We start from the raw sequence: 13,084 nt of genomic DNA on the forward strand, positions 1-13,084 counted from the left end.
TTTAGAAGGAGCCTTTTCTCAGGGATGCCACCACAGCTAAGAGTGGACCAGGAGAAAGCAGCTGTGCCTGGAAATTCCCTGCATGCTAGTATATGCGCTCCTTGTGTTTTATTGGAGTTCTATGCACTTCTCACACAAAAGTGAGCAGCTAATGAGCTTTTGCATAGATCTTCTATTAGGGCCTAGGAATAAGGCTGCTACAAGGACACATAGTACTTGGGGCAGATTATGTTCTCAGGGAGTCCCTCAGAGCAGCACGAGGGAGCCTAGAATAGGGCGTCAAGCAAAACAATTTGTATTTTAAGGGCCTTTTCATTTCAGTGCTGCTACTGATAGTAACCAAGCTAGAAACAGCAGTTTTTCTTCCTGAGAATAGGTCATGGAGGTTAGAGCCATAAGATCTGCAAAGGAGTCACAAAGGCTTAAGCAGGGAGGATACAACCATGAATATTAAGTGACACTCAAGGAGTTTACAACTCCCTTGACCTTTCTGTTAATGAAGTCTGAGGAGGTACAAAAACAAAAGGAAGAGGAGCATCTTGAGAAGATTTCTGTGCTTATTTCCATTGAGCCAGCACATCTACAGCCCTGGAGACACATTCAGTCATCCCCAGAGGACACAGCTGGCCACAGCACAAGCATCCCTTGCCACAGCCTTGCTTCATCTTATTCCTGAGCTGCATCCCTCGTTCCCCCGCATACAAACAGACCTCAGCTTATGGACTACAGCAAGCCCCCTGCCAACCAAGGAAAGGCTAAAAGTAGTGATGTCCACACTGGACAATTGTCCTGTCCAAGTGGTACCAAGACAGAAAATGAGAGGACTTTAGGTCACTCCTGGATTTGCTTGCAGAGAAGAAAACCCTGCCCTGGTTCGGCACCCTCCCCTCCCTCCAGCCCAGTGACCCACTTGCCTGAGAAATCTCATCTCTTCATCCTTCTTCTCATCCTCGCTGATGATCTTCGAGGTGGTGACACTCACCTCTACTCCATCCACCACAAACTTGCGGGTGCGTTTCAGTGTCTTCTTGTGCATCCGGGAATCCTGAGTTCAGCAGGAGAGGAAAGGAGGTGGCAATGAAGCAGCTCCCCGGCTTGTTGCACGGGGTGCTACAGCTGGAAGCCTCAGTGCAATTTTGATGCCGTCATTAATGAAGAACATAAGCAAGGAAACCACATCGAGCAAAAAATCATCAACAGATTTGGAGCTGCCATTTGAGCCACGCAGCCTTGCTATCACACCATGGCACAGTGTGATTTCCACCCTGCAGAAACCTGACCTGGAGGAGAGGCAACCCACCACCTGAAAACCCTTCCTCGCCATGTCCAGCTACAGCGAAGCCTGATGGGGGATGCTAGGACCCTCCTGAATTGCAATGTTGAGGAATCCACACAACAGTAAGCTTGCAATGGTTCCTTCTGAGGCTCCTGGGCCATCTGAGCCCCAGGTACCCTCCCCACACACACTCTTGGAGGTGCAAGGCAGGGAAGTCCCCTGCATCAGGCTGTGACTGCAGATGGAGCTACAGGGAAACAAGCCAGTCCTGCCCAAAGGCTCTCTGCTGGTGTTCCTCTGGCCCTCATTACAACACCTCGCTAATCACAACCAGCTCCAAGCCTCTTACAGTGACCTCCACAAAGCACAGCCCAGGCTCATTCCACTAGCACCGGTAGGCACAAGCGCCAGGAGCACGGTGTCCTCTCCCAGCAGTGCCACAGCAGGTCAGCATCCCCCTGCAAAGTCAGCAGCCCAAGCCTGACTGAAGAATGCATCCAGCAACTCAGTTTCTTTGAGGGGGGGGGGAATTAATAACTTGAATCATGCAGCCCTATGGGGAAAGCACAGTGGTAGAGCGAGCAAAGGCTCCCTGAAGTCCTCTTGCTCTTACAGCGATGACCTTTACAGACATAGAAGATGGCAGAAGAGCTTCACGTGAGCCTGCGAGGCCCAAAGCAAGCCCTTGGAGAGCTTGCTGCAATGGAGGAGCCAGAGAAACTCTGAGGGCATCCAACTTGCCCACTGTGTAACAACATACCACTAAAGTAATGGCTCAACCAACACAGAGAAATTGGTGCAAAAAGGTTCGCATGAGACCAGCTTAGGTCACGAAGGCTCTTACTGCCCCAAACTGAATTAAAACAGCTGGCGAAAACTCCTGCATTTTCCAAAGGAAAAAAATGCCAACATTCAACTGTCTGTGCCATTAACACTGTGACTCACTGCCTGAGCCCAGTGACCCTGGGCTGCTGCAGCTGGGCTGGTGCCTGGTCCCCAAGCGGTCCCCAGGCTCTTCCCCACTGTTGAACAAGCAGCTCCCTGCCTTATTCATGGAGCTACTCAAATGTAGATCTAAAACCAGAATTATTAATTTTCGCCTGGTCTTTTCCGTTATCTCTCATTAGCAGGCCAGCATCCTCTCTGGAACACAACTAAATACATTTTCAAGCATTCCTGTAAAGTAAATTATTCTCCAGAGAACAGTCTGAGAAACTGTGGTCATACGGGATGCTGACTTTGAGTCCCCACTGACCACACTTCACAGCGCACATCCCAGTGTGCCTCTTCCAGCTCCCAAGGGCTTCAGCCAAAGCTGTGAACTCCCAGTATCCATGTAGGTCAGGCTTCAGAAATTCAAGCTAGATACTCAAAAGAAGGAGTTCCCTCCAGAAACAGTTGTATCTGAGAAAGTTTGGTTTACCTTTTCAAAACCCTATCCATCTCCTTCTGCCTATTTCTGACTGTTTTCTCTGCCAGCTACAGCCTCCAAAACTCATCTTTAGATTTTTTATCCCTAATCTTTCTAAAAAAAGAAAAAACAGACCTGGATACTTTTTGCCAAAACTGGTTTGTTTTTTTTTTTTTTTTAGACTAAACTATAAGCAACTAGAAAAGGAGTCTGGTAATAAAAGAGTCACCTTAACTTTGCAGTTTAGTCTGTGATAAAAAGCAGGTAATAGTTAATGTTTACAACTAGAAATGGTTTAACTCCTTACTGACCCTTCTCTTGCTGCAAGCTGCCTGGCACCCTGTGCCTGAAACCCAGTGGCACCAGGAACATGAGCAAGGGCAGAGCAGGGGAGTTTAACCCCACAAAGCTAAGCCTGGGCAAGGAGCCAGGGTGAGGAGGGAGCAGTACAGCCTGGTACTCCCCCGTGCACTCACAGCTCACTGTGCAAAGCAGAGGCTTCAGCAGAGTGTTTTTCCCAGGGCCCTCCAGCAGCATCACTCCTGGAGAACAGCTCTGCTTGAATGGCTTGCTTGGAGAGATGCCATTTAGTTTGTTCTGAGCATTACGTCTGGCTGGGGCCATTCAAACCGTGATCTAATATGACCATCTATCTCTTTGAGACTTACTGCCTGTAAAACGAAAAAAACTCCTTTCCCCTTCTAGGGGACCAGCTGGGGAAGAGCAATCACACACATGGCATCATATTCATCTTTGGCTGGCCTCAAACAGACCAGGTGTCACGGGAAAGGCAGTGAGGAGGGGTAAATTGCCATGCAAGAGCATCACACTTCCCTCATTAGGGATCCACATTGATTGAGGGCTCCTGCAGGGGATGCTGGCTCTCATGCTCACAGCAGGAGACAGGAGGGGAGGAAAGTTTTGCGGAGAATGGTTTTGGGGCACGTTTCTGTGCTGGGAAGCTATCACTCATGCAGGCAATTGGATGAAGATCTTGTGCAATGCATCACTCTGCCCCCTCAAGTCACACACATTTCTTCTTCTGAAGCTCAGCAAGTATCATTCCAGTTATTTTGCCTCTTCCTCTAAGCCATGCTGACCTGGCCAGCTCTGGCTCACAAGCATTCCCAGCCTCCAGAAAGCTTTAGCAAAAGCCAAGAAGCCTGGGAGGTCTTCATGCAAGTCACTGCTGACACAAACCAGGCCAGATATACAGCAGGTTGGAAAAAATTAGAGGCACCACCCCAAATAAGCCTTCTCCTGGGGCTAGGTGTTCTAGGAAAGAGCAGCAGAGTGATGGGAAATGGATAAAGTTTAGGAAATCACGTTTTGGGTTTCATACTTGTCCTTGTTCTGATTGTGTACGTCTGCACAAGTTGGGTGAGTGGCACAGTTACTTCACACTTCTCACGGACCCAAAATAGCTACAAAACATCAGACTTCCCTTAGATTTCAGTGGCCTGGGACAGCAGAGGACACACGTACCTGCACCAGCTCCACCAAGAGCTTCTCCTTCACTTGAGAACGTGCCATGTGCCCATGGCACAGCTTAACCCAGCAGTATGTGCTGGGCTGCCCTGAGCCCAGCTGGGACAGGCGTCCCATAAACAGGGAAAACAAGCCATCGAAGGCTTTGCATAGAGGTGGGTTTCTTCCCTCCTTGCTGGCCCTGTGTTTACTTGCAGAGCTCCAAGCCTGGATGCTCACATAGCAAGTGCTGCGGCCAGCCTTTCCAGCTATCTCACCAAATAGCACTGGGGAGGCACCTGGGTGGTCTTTAGCATTGTGCTCAAGCAAGATTCCTGGACCCTCTGTCTTCATCCAGCCTCTGTCCGCTCCTGCTTTACCTGCTCCCCACCTTCAGGCACAGGGAAGACTAGGGGCAACTCACGTTCTCCTCAAGTCAAAGATCAACCTCATCTAGAGTACAGCACGCTGCTTTCTCAGGAAGGCGTTTAGGGGCTGTGGTCAAGTGTGTACGTGTACAGCCTCTCAAGGAAAGGATCTGAATTTCAGGGACTTGGCTAAAAAGGGGGGAAAAAAACCCCTCAGCACTTTTTAACAGGGGTTTGCTGCCCTTCCTTCTCCACACCCTTTGCCCACCACTCTTACCTTCAGGGAGATGGAGCCACTCTCTCTGTTGAGGGACAGGTCAGCAGACAGGGAGATGGTGAGGTCCATGCTTTCAGAGGCTGAAGTGCTGCCAGAATCCGAATCCCCTTTGGAACGGTTGCCAGGGAAGGGAGCTGGGGGATCCAAACTCCCGTTGGCAAGCTTCTCCTCTGTGAAGTTCTCCAGGTGACTGCTCTCCGGATGCTCCCCGATGCTCTTCCGCTCCTTTCTCCCTGACCCGGGCTGCTTGTCCCCCTCTGTTGAGTTACCCACCCGTCCAGGCTGTGAGATGATGTCTGGTTTGCCCTGGGTGGCCGAGGTGTTTTTTGTGGAGCGGTTGCTCTCCAGTTTGCAATTGTCACTGCTTATTCCTTCATCTGAGACTTTATCGCTCTGTCCATCTGTGGTCTCCTTGCCAGTCCCCACAGGCCCGTTCGCTGCCTTGGGCAAGGAAGAGTCCGGAGGCTTTTCCGCATCAAAACTCAGCTGACTCGCCTCAGAAGGGTCTCGCTTGTGCTTACCAGGGGGCTGGAAAGACAGAGAAGGGAAGGTGTTGGGTTTTGCACCACCACTTTAACGCAACTGCAAGAGCGGCAATTCCCCACGCATCAGAGCAAAGTCACCCACAGTTAAAGAGTTATTGGGAGGAAATCTTCCCTTTTAGGACATCTGCCCTGGGATACTTTTATTTTTCTCCAGGTTTGTGGTCCCAAGGACTATGGACACTGGCTGGAAGGAAACAGCACAGCAAGGAAGCTCCAGAACCTGCAAGTTCTTAAGACGCAGCCTAGGAGCTTGCAAATCAAACACCTTTTCCCGTGGCTAACTCCACCATGGATTAACCACTGTCCTTTGCCACAGATGAGGGAGGTCGAGGCACGTCGCCCAGCAAAGCTGCCCAGGCAGCCTTGAGATGTCCCCTTCAAAGAGCCCAGCTCAGGGGCAGATTTGCCGAGCTCCCTCCTAGGGCTGGTGGTGCCTCACTGCTGTGCCACATGCTGCTGGTGGTGTGTCCACTCCAGCCTCTCCAGCCTGTACCAGGGCCTACTTTCTTTTTTTTTCTTTTTTTTTCCTTTTTTCTTTTTTTCTTTTTTTCTTTTTTTTTCCTTTTTTTTTTTAAACACTTCTTGTAAGCCCCTCCTGTTAGCCAGCATCATTGTTTCTCATTGCCCTTGGCAGCCACTGAAAAACAGCCCCTCCCTGGCCAAGCAACCGCTTTCCCCTCCACCTGATGGGGCCTAGAATAGCTGTAAACCAGCTTTTTGGAGCCTAGAAAAGTTGCTGGGCTCTTTCGCCCACCACAGCCGCACTGGCAAACTTGCCAGCACGGGGCCGGGAGTGCTCACCGAGGCAGACTCCGACGAGTCATCTTCTTCCGCTTCATCCCGACTGTCCTCAATCTCTTCCATCACCTCAGCCTTGGCCTCGGCCACCAGCTCGCGTAGGGCCCGGTTGCTGGTCACCTTGCTGACGAAGGGATGCTGAAAAGCCAAGCACAACGCACATGCGTGAGGTGGCCAAAAAACAGACTTTGTGAGCTCACGGCTGAGTGACCGCATGGGGATGGCGATGGCAAGGACCACTTCTTGCTTTAAAACAACTGCAAAGACCCAAGGACACGGTTCTTGCCAGTGTCACCAGGCTTAAACCCCCCAGATGAAGTTACAGATAGGTGCTGCACATATGAGGGAGAACAAGAGAGAACACAATGCCGAGGTTAAGCGCCAGCTCTGTAAACAGATGCTCAAAGCGTGGTGTTCTGCAAAGCTGCTTTACGTTAACATCCCCCAAACAAAAGCACTGGTTCCACTTAAACAAGGGGCTCTTGCTGCAGAGGAGACGTCCCCCCTCGCTGCAGGCAGGCTGAGCTCCGGAGCACGGCAGAGTGCCACCAGCCTGCAGGATCCCTGGGTGCAAACAGAGCATGGGGAAGGCTGAGTTGAAATCGGGCTCGAATCGCTCAGTGCACACAGTGGGGTGCTCGTCTTGAGCTTCAGCAAAAGGCTGGGGAGTCCCTCGGGTTTGCAGAAACTGTTGCACATTTTTTCCCCGCTGACTTGGGTGCAGGACTGGAAGCGTGCAGCCAGACTGCCAGTGCTGCAGAGCGAAAGCATTTGCAGTCGGTGGGGAAAAGCATCTTCCAGGTTTTTGCTATTATTTTGAAAGGGGACGGGAGTAAAGGAAAGGAGTTGAATTTAAATCTGGGATAACCAGGTATCATTCTAAGCTGGCTGCCACGTGGGCATTTTTAGGCAACGGGAGCCATTTCTATTCCAGCTGGTGTCCATAGGCGCTCTGCAGTTTGCTCCAAAGGCAAAAACATTGCCGTTCATGTTTGGAGCATTTTAGTGGCTCAAAAGTACTATGAACTTTCTAAACTAGACAAAAGTTATCTGAAACCAGTCTAGGGCCCATAAGCGCTTTTTTTTTTTTTTAACCCTCCTTAAGGAGAAGCAGGCTGTACAGACGCAGGTGGTTCAGACACTCGCAGACCCAGGGAGACACGGACGCCAGCCGCAGACCCAGGGGTGGTGCTGGTCCCTACCTCCAGCAGCTGGGCGGCACTGGGCCGGGTCTCCGGGTTCTTGTCCAGCGCTGTCTTCAGGAAGTCTCTGAACTCCAGCGACCTTAAACCACAGCCATTCATGAGAAGCTCAGAAAGGGAAAGGCCTCACACACCACAGGGGCTGCTCAACCCCTTTGCAGGTTGTGCCCCAGTTTGCAACGAGCCACAATCACCGTTTCACTCCTAGCACGGGAAATCCTGTGCTCAGTTGTTCTGATTATTCGTAAGAGAATCGGCAATGTGGTCAAGTGAGGGACTGGATTTTGCCTTAGCTGGGATGGCAACAGACAGTGGGACTGAGCACCAGCCACTGTACCCCAGGGCCAAGGTGGAGAGATCGGAGAAGACACCAGCAGTTATCCTCCAAAGGGAGCCCATGGGAAGAGCTGCTTGTGCAAAAGGGTGCTCCAGGACCCATCCCCACAGCCACAGTGTGAAAGGATGGCTGTGAAGGACCAGGAACCCCACAGAAGGGCACCCTCAACCTGCAAAGCGCAGCTCTGAGATACAGAGCACGTACTGACCCAGTTGTGGCTTCTGAGCTGCTCCAGAGGAAGCGCTCCCACCCTGCCTGCTACCTGAACTGCTGTAACAACACTTGTGACTCCAGTGCTCTCCCAGTAATTTGCTGCTGGCTATCATGCAGCATGTTTTATCATGATTTAAAAAAAAAAAAAAATTAAAAAAATTAACTGATTGGATTTTTTTTAAATGCATAAGAGGCCTTCCAGACTCCAGGAAAGAAATTCTGGAGCTCTTGGCCATCTCCAGGTTTAGAGGAAAATTTGCCTTTCATACAAAACCAGGATGTTTTGAAAACAGCCAAGGATCACTCTCGCTTCAGCAGGGCTGTGGGTGGGCAGCAGCTCCCCCCGTGCTGCCTGCACACCGTCAGCACGGTCACGGCACAGGCAGCGCCGAGCAGCCTGCCTTCAGCCAGCAGTGCTCTCGGGGCTCTAGCACACAGCTGGACCTAGAATACAGCTAGAATCCTACAACGCGTTCTCAAATTAAACAATACTGCTAGAAACGACTATTTTTCCTCTCTTGAAATACTGTGTAAGTTGGGAAACGTGTACTCTGCTGCCCGAACCCCCTCACCATTTGGAAGGGCAGCTGAGCGTGGGGGGGTCAGACTTGGCAATCTTCAGCAGCACTCTCATGGGGTTGAGCTCATGATGGGGTGGCTCGATCTGGGCCATTTCAATCAGCGTGATTCCCAGGGACCAGATGTCCGCCTTGTAGTCGTACGGAGTGTCCTTCATGGTCTCGCACATCACCACCTCCGGGGCCATCCTGCGAGGGGCAGAGGAAGGAGCAGAGATGGGGAGGGATGACACCACTGCCACACAGTGTGAGCCTTGCAGCAGCAGTTAAATGCTTTAAATAATCCACAGCATCACATAAAAACATCCTTTCCTCCGAGCTCTGGGTTTCAGAAGCAGCAGCATCTTTTCTAAGGGGTGCAACCCCCTCCCTCTTCTGCAGGCCAGCCAAGACAGCCCAGGCAGCCCATGGAAACCCCCAGGCCATTGACATCTGGCGCGGATGTTGCTTCAGACAATAAATTAATCCTCGCCGATTCCATTCCTTCAGCAAGTCGGGTGATTTAGAGATTGCGTTTCTGGAGCGAGGAGTCGTTCCCATGTGCTTGGAGTCGCTTCAAAGCCCACTCCACCCCCCGGGGTGGGGGGAAGCGGGGAGCGCACACACGCGAGCACACGCGTGTCCCTCGCTCCTCCAAGCCTGAAGCATGGTGGCCCCTTGGCCGGCTCAGGGTACCGTGACACCGGGCAACACTACTGCACCTCCGAGGTTGCTCACAGCTCCCTTCAGGCAAGCAAAACCCTTGCACGTGTGGACACCGGCCCAGACTCCTTGTTAAAATCCTCCCACCCATGCTCGGTAAGGCGCTATGGTCCAACGCACCCCAAAGGCCATCGGCTCCCCGTTTCTGAGCAAGCCTGATTTTCAGAAGAGTGAAGCTCCTCATAAACACGGGATTTCTTAGCAAGCAGGTCACTCACCAGTAAGGAGTCCCAATGAAGGAGTCTCGCTTCTGCAAGGTTTTAATGTTTTTGGCAGACACTCCAAAGTCAGCTGCAAAGAGCAGTAACATTAGATGCCGTAGGAAAACTGAAAGACCCTTCTGAATTAGCACACTTGGCTGAAACGCAGATTTAAAAGCAAACACACATTTAAGGCAAGAACATGATACAACGTGCTGTTTCCTCTAAACTGAGCATCAGAAATTAAATTTGCTTTTGGGTACATAACCACCAGGGACCTTCCCCTCCCATGTACTATATGACAGGGGCATAAAAAGCCATCCCTACTGTAACCCAAACCCTACACATCTAGAGGGAAGTCAAGATCTTTTCCACAAACAAACAAAAACAGCTCCGCGGCAGATTACTTTCAGGACTGCTATTTCATAGCAAAAAGTCTCATTTTACACCAGAAAAACCAAAGTCCTGTTACATTCTTTCTCTTCCCTTCAGTCCTATGCACATCACCCACTGCATGATGCCTTTCCCTGATTTTGCCCCTTCTATAGAGAGCTGCTGAAGCCAACCCAAATCAAATCGGTAAGACTTGCAGAGGGTACCGAGCCCACTTCAGGTCAGTTTGCTCTCCGAGATGTCCCTGATGAGCTCTGGAGGAGCTGTTATCCATCTGTACCCTAGGCTCAGGGTGTCCCTGACTGTGGGTCACCCTTGGCCCAAGCCAGTAGTGTGTTTTCACACTGGAGCACAACCCATGGCCGCAGGAAGGTTTCCATCTTCCCAGGCTGGCCGGTCTCTACTGGCACCCACAGACACATGCCAAGAACACCCCACAGCTGCTGGCACCCCTCTGCACCTTTCTGACCAGTTCCTACAGACAAAGCTACCTTCTCATCCCCCAGCAGGTAGCTGGATGCCAATTTAACTCAAGCCCATAGCGAGTTGGCAAAGCAACCCTTTGGCAAAACTCACCCTGTCACCACCAGACCTGCTCTGGAGATAAGACAAACTCCTCCAGCTCCCAGCCCTGCCAACTGGCACCCTGCACGGGATGCTCAGCAGGCCAAAGAGCATAAAAATCGAGTCCAAAGAGGGATTAAGCAAATTCACAAAAGTAAAGTCCGTCAAGGGCCTGACTCGGCGAGTCTTGGTGCCCGGCTGGGGGCTAAGCACAGCCCACAGCTCGATGGTAGATTTGGCCTCCCACAAAACAACACGAAGTTTTCCCCCACCTTCTCCTGCCTGAGCTCATCAGCCAGCAGACAAGCAGCTGATGTCCTGGAGGCAGGGCAGAGAGCATCCTTCAATCCCCCCCAGGCTCGGGCACAGCCAAACACTACAATCCAGCTCCCAGCAGCACGTGGCTGTCATTAGCGTAGCGTGAAATGGTCCCAAGCAGCACCATCGCCCACGGCAGCTCTCCCAACGAGCTGAGCCCAGCAAGCGCCTGCCGCGCTCCTGTGCCGCGCAGCTCACCGAGCTTGATGTCCCCATCCTGGGTGAGGAGCACGTTGCCTGCCTTCAGGTCACGGTGGATGATCTTTTTGCTGTGGAGGTAATGGAGGGCTTCCAACATCTGGCGGCAAATCACTTGAATCTGAGGTTCGGTCAGGCCCCGGTCCAGCTCTGTGGGGAGGGAAAGAACCATTAAACAGGACAGGGATTTGAGCGATGCTCCACCTGAGCAGCAGGAAGGCATGGGCTACCCAGCAGACCACTTAAAAACCACTGTCCATGTGTCAAAGCAGCGGGACACCAATGCAAATCAGCTTGTTAAGATAATTTATTCCCTAAGCCAGCACTCAGCACAATGCCTGCCTGCTTGGAGCTGCTGGTTTATAGCTCCCTCCCAGGGATGCACGGCTGAGGCATCTGGCCCAGCGGGTGAGGGGGACGAGGAGGGGGGGGCCAGGCATGCCTGCGACGGGGGTCTGAACTGCGAGTTTCCCACCGATTTGGGAAATGGTTCCCTGCAGACAAGCTGGGCCTTGCCCAGCATGAGGACAATGCTGCAGACAGGAGGGAGCTGAACTTGGCTCAGGCGGCAGCAGGGTCAAACACAGGCGTGAACACTCAGCAGCTCCATACGCAGCCACGCTCTCATCCCCCAGGGAGCTACCCCCGCGGCAGAGATGCAGCGTAACCCCCTGTACATCAGGAGGGACATGCCACTTCCCAAAGCAACAAGCAATAAAATGCTAACCAGCGTTATCCCTACTGCTCTGAGCTGGTATTTTCAGGTAGCACCAGGTACCAGCACACCAGTTCATACCCCACTGTCTGTCCCTATTTCTGAAGTTTGCGGGGACACGCGACCACTGGGACGACCTCCCTGCTAAGCTCTGCCCGGCCACCTTTAGCATCCGAGACCGCTTTCCAAGGCGATGGCTCTGCAAACCATCAAACTTCCAGATGGTTAGCATCGTCCGAGCTTCCCTCCCTCCCTCTGCAAGCCCTTTGCAGTGCAGATCCCTCCTCCAGCACGGCTGAGCGTGCCGCAGAGCAGACCAAGCCTTAGACAACTCCAACTGCCCGAACTGCACGGCCAGGATAGGGGCTGACGGATGGACCCCAGCAACCGGGACAGATGCTCGTTCAGAGCAAAGATCTTAACCACAGGCTGGGGGATGCCGAGTCAGCCACTTTGTTCCTCCTCTTCCTCACCAAGATCTCCCTCGCTCTGGGGAAAGCTGATGATTTTCACTCTCCCTGGAGCATCTGGCAAAAGTGAGGTGCACTGGGCCACAGGTTTTGTACAAAAGATTTCAAAAGCAAACGCCAGTTGCTGGTGGGGATGGGGAGGTAGAACAGGCAGCATTCGGCAACTCTGAATTTACTAATGCCAGGAGCATTCCTGAGCTCTGAATTGCAGCTCCTCCTGCCCCTCATTCAGGGGTGACGGCACTACAGCCAGACCACTTGCTCATGGTTTTCTCTGCTCCCCCTTCCCAGGTCCTCCAGAGACCGACTGCCATGGACAAGGCCCCACAAATGCTCAGGCGGATTTTTGTGTCCCAAGAGACAGGGCACCCCTGTTGAGGTTTTCCAGGGGGAAGGCATCATCCCCTCCAGTGCTTCAGAACAGGTATTTTTTCATGAAGTGGTTTGAACCTGCTTTAAAGGTGCCTCCTTTAGGAAACTTAAGTTTTAGGGCCTGAATCGAAGATGACACATTTGGGTCCATACTTCTCCTGGAAATAAAAAGAAAGCAAGGCCTTTGGAAATACCAGAGCTGAAAGGGAGTAACCCCCGGGGAGATGCAGCTCTGTCCTAGGGCTCGAGGCAAGAGGATGTCAGAGCACCCTGCAGAGGGGATGTCACCCTGCCCCGGGGTCCGTACAGCCCTGGCACAGAGGGGCTGTGGCACCAGCCAGGGCTGTTTTGGGGAACACCCACATACTCCCAGTCCCAGCGGCTCTATGTGGAAGGGAGGAGTTAAAAATGGGAAGATTCCAGGAATTACTGCAAACTGCAGTTTATTCCGACGCTCTGCTGCTTCACCAGATGACCGATATCACATGGAGAAGTCAGCAAGAAGATCCTGGGAGATTCATTGCAACAGGCACCCAGATTAAACATCTCGGCCCCGCTGCCCTTCCCAGGAAGCTGTGGGAACGAGATCCCAAGCACCCGGAGCCTCCAGCAGATAAATATTTAAAGCCATCTTTCCCTTCCAGCCAGACTCTCCCTTCTCCCCATGCCTTGTGATCTGC

The 13,084-nt window shown here is 52.1% G+C and overlaps 1 protein-coding gene across 2 annotated transcripts in view; it reads right to left on the reverse strand.

Annotated features, from left to right (window-relative positions):
- The window catches only part of STK10 (serine/threonine kinase 10), a 51,921-nt gene that overhangs the window by 8,087 nt on the left and 30,750 nt on the right, over window positions 1-13,084 (reverse strand). For both annotated transcript variants that reach the window (XM_075056943.1, XM_075056942.1), the window contains 7 exons: window positions 10,848-10,997; window positions 9,393-9,465; window positions 8,467-8,661; window positions 7,345-7,426; window positions 6,146-6,280; window positions 4,800-5,327; window positions 915-1,045 (listed from right to left, as the gene is read on the reverse strand). In XM_075056943.1, the coding sequence (XP_074913044.1) occupies window positions 915-1,045; window positions 4,800-5,327; window positions 6,146-6,280; window positions 7,345-7,426; window positions 8,467-8,661; window positions 9,393-9,465; window positions 10,848-10,997 (1,294 nt within the window). The remainder of the gene's footprint in view (window positions 1-914; window positions 1,046-4,799; window positions 5,328-6,145; window positions 6,281-7,344; window positions 7,427-8,466; window positions 8,662-9,392; window positions 9,466-10,847; window positions 10,998-13,084) is intronic.

Source organism: Buteo buteo, chromosome 24, assembly GCF_964188355.1.
Source record: "Buteo buteo chromosome 24, bButBut1.hap1.1, whole genome shotgun sequence".
Classification (NCBI taxonomy): Eukaryota; Metazoa; Chordata; class Aves; order Accipitriformes; family Accipitridae; genus Buteo; species Buteo buteo.